Genomic DNA, 25,909 nt, shown 5'->3' with positions numbered 1-25,909 from the left:
AGGGTCTCTTGACCTGGCGCAATATCTGTCCAGTTTCTTGTTGAGGCGGGACGCCATCCTGTCCACCTTTGGTTTTTCCCAACGGTTCACAATCATGTGGAAGACTTCTGGATGAAGTCCCCACTCTCCCGGGTGGAGGTCGTGTCTGCTGAGGAAGTCTGCTTCCCAGTTGTCCACTCCCGGAATGAACACTGCTGACAGTGCTATGACATGATTTTCCGCCCAGCGAAGAATCCTTGCAGCTTCTGTCATTGCTCTTCTGCTTCTCGTGCCGCCCTGTCTGTTTACGTGGGCGACTGCCGTGATGTTGTCCGACTGGATCAACACCGGCTGACCCTGAAGCAGCGGTTTTGCCAGGCTTAGAGCATTGTAAATCGCTCTTAGCTCCAGTATATTTATGTGAAGAGACGTCTCCAGGTTCGACCACACGCCCTGGAAGTTTCTTCCCTGTGTGACTGCTCCCCAGCCTCGTAGGCTGGCATCCGTAGACACCAGGACCCAGTCCTGTATGCCGAATCTGCGGCCCTCTAACAGATGGGTACTCTGCAACCACCACAGAAGAGACACCCTTGTTCTTGGTGACAGTGTTATCCGCTGATGCATGTGCAGATGCGATCCGGACCATTTGTCCAGCAGATCCCACTGAAATATTCGTGCGTGGAATCTGCCGAATGGAATTGCTTCGTAAGAAGCCACCATCTTTCCCAGGACTCTTGTGCATTGATGTACTGACACATTTCCTGGTTTTAGGAGGTTCCTGACAAGTTCGGATAACTCCCTTGCTTTCTCCTCCGGGAGAAACACCTTTTTCTGAACAGTGTCCAGAATCATTCCCAGGAACAGCAGACGTGTCGTCGGGGTCAATTGAGATTTTGGAAGATTCAGAATCCACCCGTGTTGTTGAAGCACTACTTGGGTTAGTGCTACTCCGACTTCCAGCTGTTCCCTGGACCTTGCCCTTATCAGGAGATCGTCCAAGTAAGGGATAATTAATACGCCTTTTCTTCGTAGAAGAACCATCATTTCGGCCATTACCTTGGTAAAGACCCGAGGTGCCGTGGACAAACCAAACGGCAGCGTTTGAAACTGATAATGACAGTTTTGTATCACGAACCTGAGATACCCTTGGTGTGAAGGGTAAATTGGGACATGCAGATAAGCATCTTTTATGTCCAGGGACACCATGAAGTCCCCTTCTTCCAGATTCGCTATCACTGCTCTGAGTGACTCCATCTTGAACTTGAATTTCTGTATGTACAGGTTCAAGGATTTCAGATTTAGAATAGGTCTTACCGAACCGTCCGGCTTCGGTACCACAAATAGTGTGGAATAATACCCCTTTCCCTGTTGTAGGAGGGGTACCTTGACTATCACCTGCTGAGAATACAGCTTGTGAATGGCTTCCAATACCGTCGCCCTTTCTGAGGTAGACGTTGGTAAAGCAGACTTTAGGAACCGGCGAGGGGGAGACTTTTTTCGAATTCCAACTTGTAACCCTGAGATACTACCTGCAGGATCCAAGGGTCCACCTGTGAGCGCGCCCACTGTGTGCTGAAAATCTTTAGTCGACCCCCCACCGCCCCTGAGTCCGCTTGCACAGCCCCAGCGTCCTGCTGAGGGCTTTGTAGAAGCCGGGGAGGGCTTCTGTTCGTGGGAAGTAGTTGCTTGCTGCACCCTCTTACCCCTTCCTTTGCCTCTGGGCAAATATGACTGTCCTTTTGCCCGCTTGTTCTTATAGGAACGAAAGGACTGCGGCTGAAAAGACGGTGTCTTTTTCTGTTGGGAGGTGACCTGAGGTAAAAAAGTGGATTTTCCGGCTGTTGCCGTGGCTACCAGATCCGATAGACCGACCCCAAATAATTCCTCTCCTTTATACGGCAATACTTCCATATGCCGTTTGGAATCCGCATCACCTGACCACTGTCGCGTCCATAAACTTCTTCTGGCAGATATGGACATCGCACTTACTCTCGATGCCAGAGTGCAAATATCCCTCTGAGCATCTCGCATATAAAGAAAAGCATCCTTTAATTGCTCTATAGTCAATAAAATACTGTCCCTATCCAGGGTATCAATATTTTCAGTCAGGGAATCCGACCACACCACCCCAGCACTGCACATCCAGGCTGAGGCTATTGCTGGTCGCAGTATAACACCAGTATGTGTGTATATACTCTTCAGGGTAGTTTCCAGCCTCCTATCAGCTGGATCCTTGAGGGCGGCCGTATCAGGAGACGGTAACGCCACTTGTTTTGATAAGCGTGTGAGCGCCTTATCCACCCTAGGGGGTGTTTCCCAGCGCGCCCTAACCTCTGGTGGGAAAGGGTATAATGCCAATAACTTCTTTGAAATTAGCAGTTTTCTATCGGGGTTAACCCACGCTTCATCACACACGTCATTCAATTCCTCTGATTCTGGAAAAGCTACAGGTAGTTTTTTCACACCCCACATAATACCCCCCTTTGAGGTACCTGCAGTATCAGAGATATGCAAAGCCTCCTTCATTGCCGTGATCATATAACGTGTGGCCCTATTGGAAAATACGTTTCTTTCTTCACCGTCGACACTAGATTCATCTGTGTCGGTACCTGTGTCGACTGACTGAGGTAAGGGACGTTTTACAGCCCCTGACGGTGCCTGAGACGCCTGGACAGGTACTAACTGGTTTTCCGGCCGTCTCATGTCGTCAACTGACTTTTGCAGCGTGCTAACATTATCACGTAATTCCATAATTAAAGCCATCCATTCCGGTGTCGACTCCCTAGGGGGTGACATCACCATTACCGGCAATTGCTCCGCCTCCACACCAACATCGTCCTCATACATGTCGACACACACGTACCGACACACAGCAGACACACAGGGAATGCTCTTATCGAAGACAGGACCCCACTAGCCCTTTGGGGAGACAGAGGGAGAGTTTGCCAGCACACACCAAAGCGCTATAAAAATGTATATAAACAACCCTAAAAGGTGTTGTTTCTGTTATATGCGCTTAATATATGAAAATATCGCCAAAATATGCCACCCTTCTCTGTTTTACCCTGTTTCTGTAGTGCAGTGCAGGGGAGAGTCCTGGGAGCCTTCCTCACAGCGGAGCTGAGCAGGAAAATGGCGCTGTGTGCTGAGGAGAATAGGCCCCGCCCCCTAAAACGGCGGGCTCTTCTCCCGGAGTTTGCGATATATGGCAGGGGTTAAATACATCCATATAGCCTCAAGGGCTATATGTGATGTATTTTAGCCATAGAAAAAGGTATTATACATTGCTGCCCAGGGCGCCCCCCCCAGCGCCCTGCACCCTCAGTGACCGCTGGTGTGAAGTGTGCCGACAACAATGGCGCACAGCTGCAGTGCTGTGCGCTACCTTATGAAGACTGAAAGTCTTCTGCCGCCTGTTTCCGGACCTCTGGACCTCTTCAACTTCGGCATCTGCAAGGGGGGTCGGCGGCACGGCTCCGGGACCGGACTCCATGGCTGGGCCTGTGTTCGATCCCTCTGGAGCTAATGGTGTCCAGTAGCCTAAGAAGCAAATCCATCCTGCACGCAGGTGAGTTCACTTCTCTCCCCTAAGTCCCTCGTAGCAGTGAGCCTGTTGCCAGCAGGACTCACTGAAAATAAGAAACCTAAAAAACTTTTTCTAAGCAGCTCTTTATGAGAGCCACCTAGATTGCACCCTGCTCGGACGGGCACAAAAACCTAACTGAGGCCTGGAGGAGGGTCATAGGGGGAGGAGCCAGTACACACCATGTGATCCTAAAAGCTTACTTTTTTGTGCCCTGTCTCCTGCGGAGCCGCTATTCCCCATGGTCCTGACGGAGTCCCCAGCATCCACTAGGACGTTAGAGAAAATAAGATTTTAAACCTACCGGTAAATCTTTTTCTCCTGGTCCGTAGAGGATGCTGGGGACTCCGTAAGGACCATGGGATATAGACTGGCTCCGCAGGAGACATGGGCACTATAAAGAACTTTAGAATGGGTGTGCACTGGCTCCTCCCTCTATGCCCCTCCTCCAGACCTCAGTTAGAGAAACTGTGCCCAGAGGAGACGGACAGTACGAGGAAAGGATTTTGTTAATCTAAGGGCAAGATTCATACCAGCCCACACCATCCACACCGTATAACATGGAATATACTAACCTGTTAACAGTATGAAACAAAACAGCATCAGCCCGAGACTGATCAAAACTGTAACATAACCCTTATGTAAGCAAAAACTATATACAAGTCTTGCAGAATTTAGTCCGCACTGGGACGGGCGCCCTGCATCCTCTACGGACTAGTAGAAAAAGATTTACCGGTAGGTTTAAAAATAAGATTTTACACTTACCGGTAAATCTATTTCTCGTAGTCCATAGAGGATGCTGGGGACTCTGTAAGGACCATGGGGAATAGACTGGCTCCGCAGGAGACATGGGCACTCTAAGAAAGACTTTGGATTCTGAGTGTGCACTGGCTCCTCCCTCTATGCCCCTCCTCCAGACCTCAGTTAGGGAAACTGTGCCCAGAAGAGATGGACTGTACGAGGAAAGGATTTTGTAAATCCAAGGGCAAGATTCATACCAGCCACACCAATCACACCGTATAACTTGTGATAAACTACCCAGTTAACAGTATGAACAACAACATAGCCTCGGTTCAACCGATTAACCAACACATAACCCTTATGTCAGCAATAACTATATACAAGTCTTGCAGAAGTAGTCCGCACTTGGGACGGGCGCCCAGCATCCTCTACGGACTACGAGAAATAGATTTACCGGTAAGTGTAAAATCTTATTTTCTCTAACGTCCTAGAGGATGCTGGGGACTCCGTAAGGACCATGGGGATTATACCAAAGCTCCCAAACGGGCGGGAGAGTGCGGATGACTCTGCAGCACCAAATGGGCAAACTCTAGGTCCTCCTCAGCCAGGGTGTCAAACTTGTTGAATTTAGCAAACGTGTTTGACCCCGACCAAGTAGCTGCTGTGCAAAGTTGAAGAGCCGAGACCCCTCGGGCAGCCGCCCAAGAAGAGCCCACCTTCCTCGTGGAATGGGCTTTCACCGATTTAGGATGCGGCAGGCCAGCCGCAGAATGTGCAAGCTGAATCGTACTACAGATCCAGCGAGCAATAGTCTGCTTTGAAGCAGGTGCACCCAACTTGTTGGGCGCATACAGGATAAAGAGCGAGTCAGTCTTTCTGACTCCAGCTGTCCTGGAAACATAGATTTTCAGGGCCCTGACTACGTCCAACAACTTGGAAGCCTCCAAGTCATTTGTAGCCGCAGGCACCACGATAGGTTGGTTCAGATGAAAAGCTGATACCACTTTGGGGAGAAACTGGGGACGAGTCCTCATATCTGCCCTATCCATATGGAAAATCAGATAAGGGCTTTTACATGACAAAGCCGCCAATTCTGATACACGCCTGGCCAAAAGCCAAGGCCAACAACATGACCACTTTCCACGTGAGTTATTTCAAATCCACGGTTTTCAGTGGCTCAAACCAATGTGACTTTAGGAAATCCAACACCACGTTGAGATCCCAAGGTGCCACTGGAGGCACAAAAGGGGGCTGAATATGCAGCACTCCCTTAACAAAAGTCTGAACTTCAGGTAGTGAAGCCAGTTCTCTCTGGAAGAAAATCGATAGAGCCGAAATCTGGACCTTAATGGAACCCAATTTAAGGCCCATAGTCACCCCTGACTGTAGGAAGTGCAGGAAACGGCCCAGCTGAAATTCCTCCGTTGGGGCCTTCCTGGCCTCACACCACGCAACATATTTTCGCCATATGCGGTGATAATGGTTTGCGGTAACTTCTTTCCTAGCTTTAATCAGCGTAGGAATGACTTCCTCCGGAATGCCCTTTTCCTTCAGGATCCGGTGTTCAACCGCCATGCCGTCAAACGCAGCCGCGGTAAGTCTTGGAACAGACAGGGCCCCTGCTGCAGCAGGTCTTGTCTGAGCGGCAGAGGCCATGGGTCCTCTGACAACATTTCTTGAAGTTCCGGGTACCAAGCTCTTCTTGGCCAATCCGGAACAATGAGTATAGTTCTTACTCCTCTTCTCCTTATTATCCTCAGTACCTTTGGTATGAGAGGAAGAGGAGGGAACACATAAACCGACCGGTACACCCACGGTGTCACTAGAGCGTCCACAGCTATCGCCTGCGGGTCTCTCGACCTGTCGCAATATTTTTCTAGCTTTCTGTTTAGGCGGGACGCCATCATGTCCACCTGTGGCCTTTTCCAAAGGTTTACAATCATTTGAAAGACTTCTGGATGAAGTCCCCACTCTCCCGGGTGGAGGTCGTGCCTGCTGAGGAAGTCTGCTTCCCAGTTGTCCACTCCCGGAATGAACACTGCTGACAGTGCTAACACGTGATTTTCCGCCCATCGGAGAATCCTTGTGGCTTCTGCCATTGCCGTCCTGCTTCTCGTGCCGCCCTGTCGATTTACATGGGCGACCGCCGTGATGTTGTCTGACTGGATCAGTACCGGCTGGTTTTGAAGCAGGGGTTTTGCCTGACTTAGGGCATTGTAAATGGCCCTCAGTTCCAGAATATTTATGTGTAGGGAAGTCTCCTGACTTGACCATAGTCCTTGGAAGTTTCTTCCCTGTGTGACTGCCCCCCAGCCTCGAAGGCTGGCATCCGTGGTCACCAGGACCCAGTCCTGTATGCCGAATCTGCGGCCCTCTTGAAGATGAGCACTCTGCAGCCACCACAGCAGAGACACCCTTGTCCTTGGAGACAGGGTTATCAGCCGATGCATCTGAAGATGCGATCCGGACCACTTGTCCAGCAGGTCCCACTGAAAGGTTCTTGCATGAAACCTGCCGAATGGAATCGCTTCGTAGGAAGCTACCATCTTTCCCAGGATCCGCGTGCAGTGATGCACCGACACCTGTTTTGGTTTTAGGAGGCCTCTGACTAGAGACGACAGCTCTGTGGCCTTCTCCTCCGGGAGAAACACTTTTTTCTGTTCTGTGTCCAGAACCATCCCCAGGAACAGTAGACGTGTCGTAGGGACCAGCTGTGACTTTGGAATGTTTAGAATCCAGCCGTGCTGTAGTAGCACCTCCCGAGATAGTGCTACCCCGACCAACAACTGCTCTCTGGACCTCGCCTTTATCAGGAGATCGTCCAAGTACGGGATAATTAAAACTCCCTTCTTTCGAAGGAGTATCATCATTTCGGCCATTACCTTGGTAAAGACCCTCGGAGCCGTGGATAGACCGAACGGCAACGTCTGGAATTGGTAATGACAATCCTGTACCACAAATCTGAGGTACTCCTGGTGAGGATGGTAAATGGGGACATGCAGGTAAGCATCCTTGATGTCCAGTGATACCATGTAATCCCCCTCGTCCTGAGCGATTCCATCTTGAACTTGAATTTTTTTATATAGGTGTTCAAGGATTTAAAATTTAAAATGGGTCTCACCGAACCGTCCGGTTTCGGTACCACAAACATTGTGGAATAGTAACCCCGGTCCTTGTTGAAGTAGGGGTACCTTTACTATCACCTGTTGTGAATACAGCTTGTGAATTGCCTGTAACACTGCCTCCCTGCCTGAGGGAGTGGTTGGCAAGGCAGATTTGAGGAAACGGCGGGGGGGAGACGTCTCGAATTCCAGCTTGTACCCCTGAGATACTATCTGAAAAATCCAGGGATCCACCCGTGAGCGAGCCCACTGATTGCTGAAATATTTGAGACGGGCCCCCACCGTACCTGGCTCCGCCTGTGAAGCCCCAGCGTCATGCTGTGGACTTAGAGGAAGCGGGGGGAGGACTTTTGCTCCTGGGAACTGGCTGTATGCTGCAGCTTCTTTCCCCTACCTCTGCCTCTGGGCAGAAAGGACGCGCCTTTAACCCGCTTGCCCCTATTGGGCCGAAAGGACTGTACCTGATAATACGGTGCTTTCTTTGGTTGTGAGGGAACATGGGGTAAAAATGTAGACTTCCCAGCTGTTGCTGTGGAAACGAGGTCCGAGAGACCATCCCCGAACAACTCCTCACCCTTATAAGGCAGAACTTCCATGTGTCGTTTGGAATCTGCATCTCCTGTCCACTGCCGAGTCCATAACCCTCTCCTGGCAGAAATGGACATTGCACTAATTTTGGATGCCAGCCGGCAAATATCCCTCTGTGCATCCCTCATGTATAAAAGTGCGTCTTTTATATGCTCTACGTTTAGCAATATAGTGTCCCTGTCTAGGGTATCTATATTTTCTGACAGGGAATCTGACCACGCAGCAGCACTGCACATCCAGGCTGAAGCAATAGCCGGTCTCAGTATAACACCTGTGTGTGTATATATAGATTTCAGGATAGCCTCCTGCTTTTTATCAGCAGATTCCTTCAGGGCGGCCGTATCCGGAGACGGTAGTGCCACCTTCTTTGACAAGCGTGTGAGCGCTTTATCCACCCTAGGGGATGTTTCCCAGCGTGACCTATCCTCTGGCGGGAAAGGGTACGCCATTAGTAACCTCTTAGAAATTACCAGCTTTTTATCAGGGGAAGCCCACGCTTCTTCACACACTTCATTTAACTCTTCAGATGGAGGAAAAGCTACTGGTAGTTTTTTCTCTCCAAACATAATACCCTTTTTTGTGGTACCGGGGGTAACATCAGAAATGTGCAACACATTTTTCATTGCCTCAATCATGTAACGTGTGGCCCTATTGGAAGTTACATTAGTCTCATCGTCGTCGACACTGGAGTCAGTATCCGTCTCGACATCTGTGTCTGCCATCTGAGGTAGCGGGCGTTTTAGAGCCCCTGATGGCTTTTGAGACACCTGGGCAGGCACAGGCTGAGAAGCCGGCTGTCCCACATTTGGTATGTCGTCAAACCTTTTATGCAAGGAGTCAACACTGTCGCGTAATTCCTTCCACAGCACCATCCACTCAGGTGTCGACCCCGCAGGGGGTGACATCACGTTTACAGGCATTTGCTCCGCCTCCACATAAGCCTCCTCATCAGACATGTCGACACAGCCATACCAACACACCGCAAACACACAGGGAATGCTCTGACAGAGGACAGGACCCCACAAAGCCCTTTGGGGAGACAGAGAGAGAGTATGCCAGCACACACCAGAGCGCTATATAACACAGGGATCCCACTATAAATGAGTGTTTTCCCTTATAGCTGCTTTATATATATATATATATATATATATATATATCTATATCTATATATCTATATCTATACTGCGCCTAAATTTAGTGCCCCCCCTCTCTTTTTTACCCTTCTGTAGTGTTCAGACTGCAGGGGAGAGCCAGGGAGCTTCCTTCCAGCGGAGCTGTGAGGAAAAAATGGCGCCAGTGTGCTGAGGGAGATTGCCCCGCCCCTTTTTCGGCTGACTTTCTCCCGCTTTTTCTAGAATACTGGCAGGGGTAATTTTACATCTATATAGCCTCTAGGACTATATATGATGTAGATTTGCCAGCCAAGGTGTCATATATTGCCCTCAGGACGCCCCCCCCCAGCGCCCTGCACCCATCAGTGACCGGAGTGTGAGGTGTACATGAGGAGCAATGGCGCACAGCTGCAGTGCTGTGCGCTACCTTGGTGAAGACCGAAGTCTTCTGCCGCCGATTTTCCGGACCTCTTCGTTGCTTCTGGCTCTGTAAGGGGGACGGCGGCGCGGCTCCGGGAACGAACACCAAGGTCGGGTCCTGCGGTCGATCCCTTTGGAGCTAATGGTGTCCAGTAGCCTAAGAAGCCCAAACTACCACCTGTTAGGTAGGTTCGCTTCTTCTCCCCTTAGTCCCTCGCTGCAGTGAGTCTGTTGCCAGCAGATCTCACTGTAAAATAAAAAACCTAAATATACTTTCTTTCTAGGAGCTCAGGAGAGCCCCTAGTGTGCATCCAGCTCAGCCGGGCACAAGAATCTAACTGAAGTCTGGAGGGGGGTCTTAGTGGGAGGAGCCAGTGCACACCAGTAGTCTAAAGCTTTCTTATAGTTGTGCCCAGTCTCCTGCGGAGCCGCTAATCCCCATGGTCCTTACGGAGTCCCCAGCATCCACTAGGACGTTAGAGAAATATTGGTGAAATGTTTGCGACTGTTTTTTCTGGAGTAGTCTATCTTTCTGTCCCTATGATCCTTTACGGTAATGGAGCCCGGGGCAGGCAGCACCGCCTTTTTGGACAGTCCAGAGACTGATACGGCAACCCCTGGGGTTTCTCCCCAGAATTTCCTACCTCCAGGAGCAAATGGGAAAGTGCGCAAAAACTTTGACACTTGGAATTTTTCATCTGGATTTTTCCAGGCTAATATGAATAGGTCATCTAACTCTGCAGAATCAGGGAAAGTGACATTAGGCTTGTTTTGTGTAAAGAAAAACGACCACTGTGACGCAGCGTCCTCTAGAGCGAGCTTTGACATGTCCTGTATAGCCAAAATTAGGGGTTCAATACCCTGAGCAAAATCTGAATCCCCACTAACGGGATCCAAGTCCACCCCATCTTCCTGTATATCCTCATCTGTATCAGAGTAGTGCAGGTAAATCATGCTTTTGTGGACCTGCATGAGAGATGGAGGGCTGTGCATCATCTGCCCTAGCAGCTAAGTCTGCAACAGCTTGTTGCAGTAGCTGAGTTTTCTGTACATTAGCAGTGAGCTGGGATGATATATCAGACATCAGACCCCAGCCAGTGGGGCTCTGGATACTTTCCCCCAGCCCCTTCACTAATTTGTGAAGATTGGCTGCATTGTTCACGAGAAACAGAATCAGATGACAATGGAGAGAACCTAGTGTGGCATACACTGCACAGCTTGTTTACACCCATGTTTCACAGTAAGCACAATGACAAACATACAACAGACAGTAACACTTTGCAAACCTGCCGTGTGTGTGTGTGTGTGTGTGTGTGTGTGTGTGTGTGTGAGAGAGACACACACACACACACACCCCTAAGCTGCACTGCTCCAGTGAGGCTGACAGCTAACTATTACACAGCAAACACTAATAAATTCGGTCCTGTAGAGGACCCAGACTGTGTACAACAGCGGCTCTCCTCCTTTGCTACACCCAGTCACAGATTCCCAGCGTGTCTTGTGAGGCAGGAAGCGCTGTGTGCGCCGTCTGTGGCTGCATTAAGCAGAGGAAGGCGCCAAAATGCCTCTGGTCCCGCTCTGAGTTAGCTCCGCCCCCTCAAATGGCGCCAGAGCTACAATGATTTTTATACTGGCAAAGTCTCTTGTGTGTCTTAAAAACGTTGCACAAGTGCTATAGGGGTCATTCCGACCCGTTCGCACACAGAGGTTCACTGCTGCGGTGCAAACAGGTCGGAACTGCACATGCGCGGCACCCGCAATGTGCACATGCGTCGTTGCCCAGCGACGGCAACGGCCAGAAGAGAAGAAAGTGATCGCTAGCGCAATTGCAAGAAGATTGACAGCGGGGAGGCGTTCTGGGGCGAATACTCACCGTTTTCCGGGCATGGAGATCCGAACGCAGGCGTGTCCAGGCGTTTGGAGGGCAGTTGTCTGACGTCAATTCCGGGACCTTTACCCTGTGCGATGGACCCAACGATAAGTAACTGCAGGGCTGGTCTTGTTCTGCACAAACCTTTTTTAGCATAGCAGGGCTGCACAAGCGTTCGCAGCCCTGCTATGCTAAAATAGACTCCCCAATAGGCAGCGTCTAGATGATCGCACAAGCAGCAAAAAGTTGCTACATGCGATCAACTCGGAATGACCCCCATAGTTCAAGCTATTGTGAACCAGTCAACACGGAGGGCTTCAGCGGGACCCCCCAGGAGGGTCCCGTATGTATGTGTTCAGCCGCACCATGAACCGGGGGACAACCCTAGCGGGGCCCCCCGGCTAGTACTCACCACAGTCGTCACCTTCAGGCATATGGTAGGCGTGTGCTGCGATTGCGACAGCTAAGGCGCAGTGCCCTGCTGAACAAACAACCTCTCAGGATGGTGGTCCTGCAGCGGGGAAGCGGCTCCGTCACACCCCCCCCCCCCCCCCCAATATCCCTTATGGATGCTAGAGAAATATAATTATTATCACCTTAGGTAAGTGCCCTATGTGCTTTGAAAGAAACCTTTTGCTGTACATCCCCCGTTAAGAGGAGGTCAGTCCAGAGGTCCGAATTTAATGGGAGAAAACAACTAAATGAACATTGAATGGTGTTTATTTCTTTCCGTATTGGAGAAATTATTCAGGAGTTCTTTAGGAATTTCAGTACGATTACCCAGTAGCGCTTGTGGACTACTCTAACTTTTTTGTTGTGTAAATTTACCAAATAACCTGTGCAGTCAAGGAAACTGGGAGAGCATACTGTATAAACCATTCCTTATGGTGCACATCTGAATAGGATGGGTGCCGCTACATATTACATTCTCATATTTCAGTGCAGGCATTAATAGAAAAAAAAAAATCCTGCTTGATGGAAAAGAGGTGGACCATATGCGCTTGACCATTACTACATACAATTGTATCACAATTTCCCCATAGCTTGTTAAGAGGAAGGATTCATTGCACTAATCTCCTAGGTGACTCGTGTGGAACACTGGCGATGTTGATCAGCTCCAGTGGAAACAAAGGGATCTTGTTGTGTACGTTATACACAGTATCAGTCATGGTCTGAGAGCTGGCATAATGCTTGGTACAGGCTTTTAGCAAAACAATTAAGAAGCATACCCCAATATTAATCAAGTAGTAATTCTCCACCATAACTTAACAAATTGTAACAGTGCGCTGTAACAGTTTCCTGTAACCGCTTTCTTGACAACCAATATGGAAAAAAAAAAAGCAATTATCGCTATAAACAAAAAATTTTGTATTTTTTTTTTTTAGATGCCAAGAATAGAATTTGATTCAGAATTTAGGACAGAATCCTAAAAAGTCTTATAAAAGCAAGGTGTAAATTTACCATTTGAAACTTCCTAGAAACACAACAATCTAAAATCTTTTGTGGACTGATAATGGAGCCTTACATTACACACGACGTAGAGATTAGCGAATGAGCAGGTAATAAGAAAGACCTGCTCTCAGAAGGCTTTCTTGGTGGTGCACTCTTTTATTAAATTTGGAAAATTAGTTAATTAAAACATAACTTTTTTAAGTGTAGCAATATTAAACAATAGTATTGTGAAGTAAGGAATAATGCTTTTTATATATATATATATATGCGCATGTATATTCCTTTAGGAGTGAGTAATAATCAATACTCCTTATTCCATAATAATAAAACTTATAAGCTGTAGGAACTGAATATTAAATATTAAATAGCTCAGTACGAAAATAAGAATTTACTCTCCGGTAATTCTATTTCTCGTAGTCCGTAGTGGATGCTGGGACTCCGTAAGGACCATGGGGAATAGCGGCTCCGCAGGAGACTGGGCACAACTATAAAGAAAGCTTTAGGTCTAACTGGTGTGCACTGGCTCCTCCCACTATGACCCTCCTCCAGACCTCAGTTAGGATACCGTGCCCGGAAGAGCTGACGCAATAAGGAAATATTTTGAATCCCGGGTAAGACTCATACCAGCCACACCAATCACACCGTATAACTCGTGATACAATACCCAGTTAACAGTATGACAACAACTGAGCCTCTCAGATGGCTCAACAATAACCCTTTAGTTAAACAATAACTATATACAAGTATTGCAGACAATCCGCACTTGGAATGGGCGCCCAGCATCCACTACGGACTACGAGAAATAGAATTACCGGTGAGTAAATTCTTATTTTCTCTGACGTCCTAAGTGGATGCTGGGACTCCGTAAGGACCATGGGGATTATACCAAAGCTCCCAAACGGGCGGGAGAGTGCGGATGACTCTGCAGCACCGAATGGGCAAACTCTAGGTCCTCCTCAGCCAGGGTGTCAAACTTGTAGAATTTAGCAAATGTGTTTGACCCCGACCAAGTAGCTGCTCGGCAAAGTTGTAAAGCCGAGACCCCTCGGGCAGCCGCCCAAGAAGATTTAGGATGCGGCAGTCCAGCCGCAGAATGTGCAAGCTGAATCGTACTACAGATCCAGCGAGCAATAGTCTGCTTTGAAGCAGGTGCACCCAACTTGTTGGGCGCATACAGGATAAATAGCGAGTCAGTCTTTCTGACTCCAGCTGTCCTGGAAACATAGATTTTCAGGGCCCTGACTACGTCCAACAACTTGGAAGCCTCCAAGTCTTTAGAAGCCGCAGGCCCCACGATAGGTTGGTTCAGATGAAAAGCTGATACCACCTTAGGGAGAAACTGGGGACGAGTCCTCAATTCTAACCTATCCATATGGAAAATCAGATAAGGGCTTTTACATGACAAAGCCGCCCATTTTGATACACGCCTGGCCGAAGCCAAGGCCAACAACATGACCACTTTCCACGTGAGATATTTCAATTCCACGGTTTTTAGTGGCTCAAACCAATGTGACTTTAGGAAATCCAACACCACGTTGAGATCCCAAGGTGCCACTGGAGGCACAAAAGGGGTCTGAATATGCAGCACTCCCTTAACAAAAGTCTGAACTTCAGGTAGTGAAGCCAGTTCTCTCTGGAAGAAAATCGATCGAGCCAAAATCTGGACCTTAATGGAACCCAATTTTAGGCCCATAGTCACCCCTGACTGTAGGAAGTGCAGAAAACGGCCCAGCTGAAATTCCTCCGTTGGGGCCTTCCTGGCCTCACACCAAGCAACATATTTTCGCCAAATGCGGTGATAATGGTTTGCGGTAACTTCTTTCCTAGCTTTAATCAGCGTAGGAATGACTTTCTCCGGAATGCCCTTTTCCTTCAGGATCCGGTGTTCAACCGCCATGCCGTCAAACGCAGCCGCGGTAAGTCTTGGAACAGACAGGGCCCCTGCTGCAGCAGGTCCTGTCTGAGCGGCAGAGGCCATGGGTCATCTGAGATCATTTCTTGAAGTTCCGGGTACCAAGCTCTTCTTGGCCAATCCGGAACAATGAGTATAGTTCTTACTCCTCTTCTCCTTATTATCCTCAGTACCTTTGGTATGAGAAGAAGAGGAGGGAACACATAAACCGACCGGTACACCCACGGTGTCACTAGAGCGTCCACAGCTATCGCCTGAGGGTCTCTCGACCTGGCGCAATATCTTTCTAACTTTTTGTTTAGGCGGGACGCCATCATGTCCACCTGTGGCCTTTCCCAACGGTTTACAATCAGTTGGAAGACTTCCGGATGAAGTCCCCACTCTCCCGGGTGGAGGTCGTGTCTGCTGAGGAAGTCTGCTTCCCAGTTGTCCACTCCCGGAATGAACACTGCTGACAGTGCTAACACGTGATTTTCCGCCCATCGGAGAATCCTTGTGGCTTCTGCCATCGCCGTCCTGCTTCTTGTGCCGCCCTGTCGGTTTACATGGGCGACTGCCGTGATGTTGTCTGACTGGATCAGTACCGGCTGGTTTTGAAGCAGGGGTTTTGCCTGACTTAGGGCATTGAAAATGGCCCTCAGTTCCAGAATATTTATGTGTAGGGAAGTCTCCTGACTTGACCATAGTCCTTGGAAGTTTCTTCCCTGTGTGACTGCCCCCCAGCCTCGAAGGCTGGCATCCGTGGTCACCAGGACCCAGTCCTGTATGCCGAATCTGCGGCCCTCTTGAAGATGAGCACTCTGCAGCCACCACAGCAGAGCCACCCTGGTCCTTGGAGACAGGGTTATCAGCCGATGCATCTGAAGATGCGATCCGGACCACTTGTCCAACAGGTCCCACTGAAAGGTTCTTGCATGGAACCTGCCAAATGGAATTGCTTCGTAGGAAGCTACCATCTTTCCCAGGATCCGCGTGCAGTGATGCACCGACACCTGTTTTGGTTTTAGGAGGCCTCGGACTAGAGATGACAGCTCCTTGGCCTTCTCCTCCGGGAGAAACACTTTTTTCTGTTCTGTGTCCAGAACCATCCCCAGGAACAGTAGACGTGTCGTAGGGACCAGCTGTGACTTTGGAATATTTAGAATCCAGCCGTGCTGTTGTAGCACCTCCCGAGATAGTGCTACCCCGACCAACAACTGCTCCCTGGACCTCGCCTATATCAGGAGATCGTCCAAGTACGGGATAATTAAAACTCCCTTCTTTCGAAGGAGTATCATCATTTCGGCCATTACCTTGGTAAATACCCTCGGAGCCGTGGATAGACCAAACGGCAACGTCTGGAATTGGTAATGACAATCCTGTACCACAAATCTGAGGTACTCCTGGTGAGGATGGTAAATGGGGACATGCAGGTAAGCATCCTTGATGTCCAGTGATACCATGTAATCCCCCTCGTCCAGGCTTGCAATAACCGCCCTGAGCGATTCCATCTTGAACTTGAATTTTTTTATATAGGTGTTCAAGGATTTCAAATTTAAAATGGGTCTCACCGAACCGTCCGGTTTCGGTACCACAAACATTGTGGAATAGTAACCCCGTCCTTGTTGAAGTAGGGGTACCTTTACTATCACCTGTTGTGAATACAGCTTGTGAATTGCCTGTAACACTGCCTCCCTGCCTGAGGGAGTGGTTGGCAAGGCAGATTTGAGGAAACGGCGGGGGGGAGACGTCTCGAATTCCAGCTTGTACCCCTGAGATACTATCTGAAAAATCCAGGGATCCACCCGTGAGCGAGCCCACTGATTGCTGAAATATTTGAGATGGGCCCCCACCGTACCTGGCTCCGCCTGTGAAGCCCCAGCGTCATGCTGTGTACTTAGAGGAAGCGGGGGGAGGACTTTTGCTCCTGGGAACTGGCTGTATGCTGCAGCTTCTTTCCCCTACCTCTGCCTCTGGGCAGAAAGGACGCGCCTTTAACCCGCTTGCCCCTATTGGGCCGAAAGGACTGTACCTGATAATACGGTGCTTTCTTTGGTTGTGAGGGAACATGGGGTAAAAATGTAGACTTCCCAGCTGTTGCTGTGGAAACGAGGTCCGAGAGACCATCCCCGAACAACTCCTCACCCTTATAAGGCAGAACTTCCATGTGTCGTTTGGAATCTGCATCTCCTGTCCACTGCCGAGTCCATAACCCTCTCCTGGCAGAAATGGACATTGCACTAATTTTGGATGCCAGCCGGCAAATATCCCTCTGTGCATCCCTCATGTATAAAAGTGCGTCTTTTATATGCTCTACGTTTAGCAATATAGTGTCCCTGTCTAGGGTATCTATATTTTCTGACAGGGAATCTGACCACGCAGCAGCACTGCACATCCAGGCTGAAGCAATAGCCGGTCTCAGTATAATACCTGTGTGTGTGTGTGTATATACAGACTTCAGGATAGCCTCCTGCTTTCTATCAGGAGGTTCCTTTAGGGCGGCCGTATCCGGAGACGGTAGTGCCACCTTCTTTGACAAGCGTGTGAGCGCTTTATCCACCCTAGGGGATGTTTCCCAACGTGACCTATCCTCTGGCGGGAAAGGGTACGTCATTAGTAACCTTTTAGAAATTACCAGTTTCTTATCGGGGGAAGCCCACGCTTCTTCACACACTTCATTTAATTCCTCAGATGGAGGAAAAACTACTGGTAGTTTTTTCTCTCCAAACATAATACCCTTTTTTGTGGTACCTGGGGTAACATCAGAAATATGCAACACATTTTTCATTGCCTCAATCATGTAACGTGTGGCCCTATTGGAAGCTACATTAGTATCATCGTCGTCGACACTGGAGTCAGTATCCGTGTCGACATCTGTGTCTGCCATCTGAGGTAGCGGGCGTTTTAGAGCCCCTGATGGCTTTTGAGACGCCTGGGCAGGCACAGGCTGAGAAGCCGGCTGTCCCATATTTGGTATGTCGTCAAACCTTTTATGTAAGGAGTTGACACTGTCGCGTAATTCCTTCCACATAACCATCCACTCAGGTGTCGACCCCGCAGGGGGTGACATCACATTTATCGGCATCTGCTCCGCCTCCACATAAGCCTCCTCCCCAAACATGTCGACACAGCCGTACCGACACACCGCACACACACAGGGAATGCTCTGACAGAGGACAGGACCCCACAAAGCCCTTTGGGGAGACAGAGAGAGAGTATGCCAGCACACACCAGAGCGCTATATAACACAGGGATTATCACTATAACTGAGTGTTTTCCCTTATAGCTGCATATATATATATATATATATATATATATATATATAAATATATAATATATAATATATAATATATATATATATATATATATATATATATATATATATAAATATATATATATTGCTGCGCCTAAATTTAGTGCCCCCCCTCTCTTTTTTACCCTTTTGATGCTTGAAACTGCAAGGGAGAGTCAGGCAGCGATCCTTCCAGCGGAGCTGTGAGGGAAAAATGGCGCCAGTGTGCTGAGGGAGATAGCCCCGCCCCTTTTTCGGTGGACTTTTCTCCCGCTTTTTTTTATGGATTCTGGCAGGGGTATTTATCACATATATAGCCTCTGGGACTATATATTGTGATTTTTTGCCAGCCAAGGTATGAATATTGCTGCTCAGGGCGCGCCCCCCCCCCCCCCCCCCCAGCGCCCTGCACCCATCAGTGACCGGAGTGTGAGGTGTGCATGAGGAGCAATGGCGCACAGCTGCAGTGCTGTGCGCTACCTTGTTGAAGACCGAAGTCTTCTGCCGCCGATTTTCAGGACCATCTTCATGCTTCTGGCTCTGTAAGGGGGACGGCGGCGCAGCTCCGGGACCGAACGATCGAGGTCGGGTCCTGTGTTCGATCCCTCTGGAGCTAATGGTGTCCAGTAGCCTAAGAAGCCCAAACTATCTCCAATCAGGTAGGTTCGCTTCTTCTCCCCTTAGTCCCTCGTAGCAGTGAGTCTGTTGCCAGCAGATCTCACTGAAAATAAAAAACCTAAAAATAAGAATTTACTTACCGATAATTCTATTTCTCGTAGTCCGTAGTGGATGCTGGGGACTCCGTCAGGACCATGGGGAATAGCGGGCTCCGCAGGAGACAGGGCACATCTAAAAAAGCTTTTAGGTCACATGGTGTGTACAGGCTCCTCCCCCCATGACCCTCCTCCAAGCCTCAGTTAGGTACTGTGCCCGGACGAGCGTACACAATAAGGAAGGATCTTGAATCCCGGGTAAGACTCATACCAGCCACACCAATCACACCGTACCACTTGTGATCTGAACCCAGTTAACAGTATGATAACAAAACGAAGTAGCCTCTGAAAAGATGGCTCACAACAAGAATAACCCGATTTTTGTAACAATAACTATGTACAAGCATTGCAGACAATCCGCACTTGGGATGGGCGCCCAGCATCCACTACGGACTACGAGAAATAGAATTATCGGTAAGTAAATTCTTATTTTCTCTAACGTCCTAGTGGATGCTGGGGACTCCGTCAGGACCATGGGGATTATACCAAAGCTCCCAAACGGGCGGGAGAGTGCGGATGACTCTGCAGCACCGAATGAGAGAACTCCAGGTCCTCCTTAGCCAGAGTATCAAATTTGTAAAATTTTACAAACGTGTTCTCCCCTGACCACGTAGCTGCTCGGCAAAGTTGTAATGCCGAGACCCCTCGGGCAGCCGCCCAAGATGCGCCCACTTTCCTAGTGGAGTGGGCCTTTACAGATTTAGGCTGTGGCACGCCTGCCACAGAATGTGCAAGTTGGATTGTGCTACAGATCCAACGTGCAATCGTCTGTTTAGACGCAGGAGCACCCATCTTGTTGGGTGCATACAATATAAACAGCAAGTCAGACTTTCTGACTCCAGCCGTCCTAAACTATATATATATATATATATATATATATATATATATATATTATATATATATATATATATATATATATTTTTAGGGTCCTGACAACGTCTATTAACCTGGAGTCCTCCAAGTCCCTAGAAGCCGCAGGCACCATAATAGGTTGTTTCAGGTGAAAAACCTGACACCCCCTTAGGAAGAAAACTGGAGACGAGTCCCAGTTCTGCACTGTCCGAATGGAAATTTAAATATGGGCTTTTGTAAGACAAAGCCGCCCATTCTGACAATCGCCTGGCCGAGGCCAGGACCAACAGCATGGTCACTGTCCATGTGAGATATTGGTCAACAGCATGTTCACTTTCCATGTGATATATTTCAAATCCACAGATTTGAGCGGTTCAAACCAATATGATTTTAAGGAATCCCAACACTATGTTGAGATCCCACGGTGCCACTAGAGGCACAAAAAGGGGTGTATATGCAATACTCCCTTGACAATCTGGACTTCAGGAACTGAAGTCAATTCTTTTCGGAAGAAATTCTACAGGGCCGAAACTTAAAACCTTAAAGAACCCCAATTTTAGGCTCAAAACACTCCAGTTTTCAGGAAGTGTAGAATTCGACCTAGTTGAATTGTCTTCGTGGGGCCTTCCTGGCCTCACCCACGCAACATATTTTCACCACATGTGGTGATGACGTTGTGCGGTCACCTCCTTCCTGGCTTTGACCAGGGTAGGTATGACCTCTTATGGAATGCCTTTTTCCTTCAGGATCCGGCATTCAACCGCCATGCCGTCAAACGCAGCCGCGGTAAGTCTTGGAATAGACATGGTACCTGCTGAAGCAAGTCCCTTCTTAGCTCCCCAGGCCCTTAGTCCTCTGTGAGCATCTCTTGAAGTTCCGTGTACCAAGTCCCTCTTGGCCAATCCGGAGTCACGAGTATAGTTCATACTCCTCTATGTCTTATAATTCTCAATACCTTGGTTATGAGAAGCAGAGGAGGGAACACATACACCGACTGTTACACCCACGGTGTTACTAGGACATCCACAGCTATCGCCTGAAGGTCTCATGACCTGGCGCAATACCTGTCCCGTTTTTTGTTCGGGCGGGACGCCATCATTTCCACCTTTGGTCTTTGCCAATGGCTCACAATCATGCGGAAAAACTTCCCTATGAAGTTCCCACTCTCCCAGGTGGAGGTCATGCCTGCTGAGGAAGTCTGCTTCCCAGTCGTCCACTCCCGGAGAGAACACTGCTGACAGTGCTATCACATGATTTTCCGCCTAGCGAAAAATCCTTGCAGTTTTTTCACTGCCCTCCAGCTTCTTGTGTCGCCCTTTCTGTTTACGTGGGCGACTGCCGTGACGTTATCCCACTGGATCAATACCGGCTGACCTTGAAGCAGAGGTCTTGCTAAGTTTAGAGCCTTATAATTTTGCTCTTAGCTCCATCTATGTGGAGAGAATTCTCCAGACTTGATCACACTTTCCTGGAAATTTTTTTTTCCCTGTGTGACTGCTCCCCAGCCTCTCAGGCTGGCCTCCGTGGTCACCAGCATCCAATCCTGAATGCTGAATCTGTGGCCCTCTAGAAGATGAGCACTCTGTAATCACCACAGGAGAGACACCCTTGTCCTTGGATATAGGGTTATCCGCTGATGCATCTGAAGATGCGATCCGGACCATTTGTCCAGCAGATCCCACTGAAGAGTTCTTGCGTGAAATCTGCCGAATGGAATTGCTTCGTAATAAGCCACCATTTTTACCAGGACTCTTGTGCAATGATGCACTGACACTTTTCCTGGTTTTAGGAGGATCCCGATTAGCTCGGATAACTCCCTGGCTTTCTCCTCTGGGAGAAACACCTTTTTCTGGACTGTGTCCAGAATCATCCCTAGGAACAGTAGACGTATCCTCGGAAAAGCTACGATTTTGGAATATTTAGAATCCACTCGTGCTGTCGTAGAACTATTAAAGATAGTGCTACTCCGACCTCCAACTGTTCTCTGGACCTTGCCCTTATCAGGAAAGCGTCCAAGTTTCTTTTAAGAAGAATCATCATTTCGGCCATTACCTTGGTAAAGACCCGGGGCGCCGTGGACAATCCAAACGGCAGAGTCTGAACTGATAGTGACAGTTCTGTACCACGAACCTGAAGTACCCTTGGTGAGAAGGGCAAATTTGGACATGTAGGTAAATGTCCCTGATATCCAGTGACACCATCTCGTCCCCTTCTTCCTGGTTCGCTATCACTGCTCTGAGTGACTCCATCTTGATTTGAACGCTTGTATGTAAGTGTTCAAATATTTCAGATCTCACCGAGCCGTTTGGCTTCAGTACCACAATATAGTGTGGAATAATACCCCCTCCCTTGTTGTAGGAGGGGTACTTTGATTATCACCTGCTGGGAATACAGCCTGTGAATTGTTTCCAATACTGCCTCCCTGTCGGAGGTAGACGTTGGTAAAACAGACTTCCGGAACTTGTGAGGAGGAGACGTCTCGAATTTCCAATGTACACCTGGGATACTACATGTAGGATCCAGGAGTCCCCTTGCGAGTGAGCCCACTGCGTGCTGAAACTCTTGAGATGACCCCCTACCGCACCTGAGTCCGCTTGTACTGCCCCAGCGTCATGCTGCGGACTTGGCAGAAGCTGTGAAGGCTTCTGTTCCTGGGAATGGGATGCTTGCTGCAGTCTTCTTCCCGTTCCTCTACCCCTGGGCAGATATGACTGGCCTTTGCCCGCCTGCCCGTATGGGGACGAAAGGACTGAGACTGAAAAGACTGTGTCCTTTTCTGCTGAGATGTGACTCGGGGAACAAAAGGTGGATTTTTCAGCTGTTGCCATGGCCACCAGGTCCGATGGACCGCCCCTTTATACGGCAATACTTCCATGTGCCGTCTGGAATCTGCCTCACCTGACCACTGTCGTGTCTTCGTCTGGCAGAAATGGACATCACATTTACTCTTGATGCCAGAATGCAAATATCCCTCTGCGCATCACGCATATATAGAAATGCATCCTTAAAATGCTCTATAGACAATAAAATCTTGTCCCTGTCAAGGGTATCAAAATTTTCAGTCAGGAAATCCGACCAAGCCCCCTCAGCGCTGCACATCCAGTCTGAGGCGATTGCTGGTCGTAGTATAACACCCGTATGTGTGTATATACTTCTTAGGCTATTTTTCAGCTTCCTATCAGCTGGCTCCTTGAGGGCGGCCGTATCTGGAGACGGTAACGCCACTTGTTTTATAAGCGTGTGAGCGCCTTATCCACCCTAAGGTGTGTTTCCCAACTCGCCCTTACTTCTGGCGGGAAAGGGTATACCGCCCATAACTTTCTATCGGAGGAACCCCACGTATCATCACACACTTCATTTAATTTATCTGATTCAGGCAAAACTACAAGTAGTTTATTCACACCCTACAAAATACCCTTATTTGTGGTACTTGTAGTATCAGAAATATGTAACACCTCCTTCATGCCCTTAACATGTAACGTGTGGCCCTAAAGGAAAATACGTTTGTTTCTTCACCGTCGACACTGGAGTCAGTGTCCGTGAGGTAAATGGGCGTTTTTACAAGCCCCTGACGGTGTCTGAGACGCCTGGACAGGTACTAATTTGTTTGCCGGTCGTCTCATGTCGTCAACCGGCTCGCAGCGTGTTGACATGATCACGTACTTCCACAAGTAAGCCATCCATTCCGGTGTCGACTCCCTAGAGAGTGACATCACCATTACAGGCAATTTGCTCCGCCTCCTCACCAACATTTTCCTCATACATGTCGACACACACGTACCGACATACAGCACCCACACAGGGAATGCTCTGATAGAGGACAGGACCCACTAGCCCTTTGGGGAGACAGAGGGAGAGTTTGCCAGCACACACCAAAATGCTATAATTATACAGGGACAACCTTTATAAAAGTGTTCCTCCCTTATAGCATTTAATATATATTTATATCGCCAAATCAGTGCCCCCCCTCTCTGTTTTAACCCTGTTTCTGTAGTGCAGTGCAGGGGAGAGCATGGGAGCCTTCCCCTCAGCCTTTCTGTGAGGGAAAATGGCGCTGTGTGCTGAGGAGAATAAGCTCCGCCCCCTTTTCGGCGGGCTTTTTCTCCCGGTTTTTAAGAACTGGCCTGGGTTAAAATACATACATATAGCCTTAATGGCTATATGTGATGTATTTATTTTGCCAATAAGGTACTTATATTGCTGCCCAGGGCGCCCCCAGCAGCGCCCTGCACCCTCCGTGACTAGGTCAGTGAGCCGTGTGACAACAATGGCGCACAGCTGCAGTGCTGTGCGCTACCTTCATGAAGACTGTGAAGTCTTCTGCCGCCTGTTTCCGGACCTCCGTTCTGCCGTCTTCTTCAGCGTCTGTAAGGGGGATCGGCGGCGCGGCTCCGGGACGAACCCCAGGCTGACCTGTGTTCCGACTCCCTCTGGAGCTCAGTGTCCAGTAGCCTAAGATCCCAATCCATCCTGCACGCAGGTGAGTTGGAGATCTCTCCCCTAAGTCCCTCGTTGCAGTGATCCTGTTGCCAGCAGGAATCACTGAATGAAACCTAAAAAAAAAACTTTTCTAAACAGCTCTTTAAGAGAGCCACCTAGATTGTACCCTTCTCGGACGGGCACAAAAACCTAACTAAGGCTTGGAGGAGGGTCATGGGGGGAGGAGCCAGTACACACCATGTGACCTAAAAGCTTTTTTAGATGTGCCCTGTCTCCTGCGGAGCCCGCTATTCCCCATGGTCCTGACGGAGTCCCCAGCATCCACTAGGACGTTAGAGAAATATACTTTCTTTTCTAGGAGCTCAGGAGAGCCCCTAGTGTGCATCCAGCTCAGCCGGGCACAAGATTCTAACTGAAGTCTGGAGGAGGGTCATAGAGGGAGGAGCCAGTGCACACCAGTTAGACCAAAAGCTTTCTTTTAGTTGTGCCCAGTCTTCTGCGGAGCCGCTATTCCCCATGGTCCTTACGGAGTCCCAGCATCCACTTAGGACGTCAGAGAAATTTAAGTATTATATTTTCGTACTGAGCTATTTAATATTCAGTTCCTACAGCTTATAAGTTTTATTATTATGGAATAAGGAGTATTGATTATTACTCACTCCTAAAGGAATATACATGCGCATATATATTATATAAAAAGCATTATTCCTTACTTCACAATACTATTGTTTAATATTGCTACACTTTAAAAAAAAAAAAATACTTAATAAAAGTTATGTTTTAATTAACTAATTTTCCAAATTTAATAAAAAAGAGTGCACCACCAAGAATGCCTTCTGAGAGCAGGTCTTTCTTATTACCTGCTCATTCGCTAATCTCTACATTGTAACTTGCTTTCTGGTGCACCTCCAGCACAATAGAACACATAGTATCTTACTTGAATTATTTTTCCAAAAATTGCTGGTTTGTAAATCAATGTGACTGATTCATATCCTGTGCAGAATCTACCTAGGGGTTACCCCCTATTCTTTATTACACACGACGTGGCAGTATAGTAACAGTGAGATCAACTATAGATTCTATTGTATTAGGAGGGTTTCCTTTTTTTAATATACACATTTTTATTTTATTTTTATATATACCTGTGTGCTTTTAGTGTTCACAGTAAGCACGGCTCGGTTTGAACTGCGCACATATGACGGCAGACAGTGGATGGCATCATCTGGGGTAGGTATGCCACTGGCATATTCCAGGGGTGAGCGCAACATATTGCTGGTAGCTGAAGAAAGACTGTATGAGCTCCAGTCCTCCCCTAAGGAAAGAAAAAAGGAATAGGATACACATAATATGCAAATAGCAACTATGCTGCAACCCACAGCACCCATTCAGACTTTTCTTCTCAACAAAAAAGATTAAAAACAAAACCAAAAAACATCCATTTAAAGAATGAGGAGAACGGCCATCGAATCAAGAAAATAATTTAAGAAGAGTTTAAAGACTTAATATCACCAGATCACTGCCAAGTCATAGCAGCTATTTCTTCCGCAACCCTAACACCAAAATTCATCAAAAACAGTATCCCTAACATGACACATGGCATCAAGAACAAAGGGATTTACATACTAAGCCTTTGAGAGAGATAAAGTGAACAGAGATAAAGTACCAACAACCTAACTGTCATTCAGTTAGGAAAAATCCTTGAGTGTCTTAAATCCAGAGAAAAATAAAAGTTCTCCAGCATCCCAGTTATGCCCAACTGGTTTATTTACTAATCTTGTTGATGTTCTGGCTGTG

General features: G+C 48.3%; 1 protein-coding gene across 5 annotated transcripts in view; it reads right to left on the bottom strand.

The window, feature by feature from the left end:
- The window catches only part of PASK (PAS domain containing serine/threonine kinase), a 351,902-nt gene that overhangs the window by 235,800 nt on the left and 90,193 nt on the right, over positions 1–25,909 (bottom strand). For all 5 annotated transcript variants that reach the window (XM_063915754.1, XM_063915758.1, XM_063915756.1 and 2 more), the window contains one exon: positions 25,258–25,427. In XM_063915754.1, the coding sequence (XP_063771824.1) occupies positions 25,258–25,427 (170 nt within the window). The remainder of the gene's footprint in view (positions 1–25,257; positions 25,428–25,909) is intronic.

The sequence above is a fragment of the Pseudophryne corroboree genome, chromosome 4 (genome assembly GCF_028390025.1).
Source record: "Pseudophryne corroboree isolate aPseCor3 chromosome 4, aPseCor3.hap2, whole genome shotgun sequence".
Classification (NCBI taxonomy): Eukaryota; Metazoa; Chordata; class Amphibia; order Anura; family Myobatrachidae; genus Pseudophryne; species Pseudophryne corroboree.
This window is presented reverse-complemented; position numbering and strand designations above follow the sequence as displayed.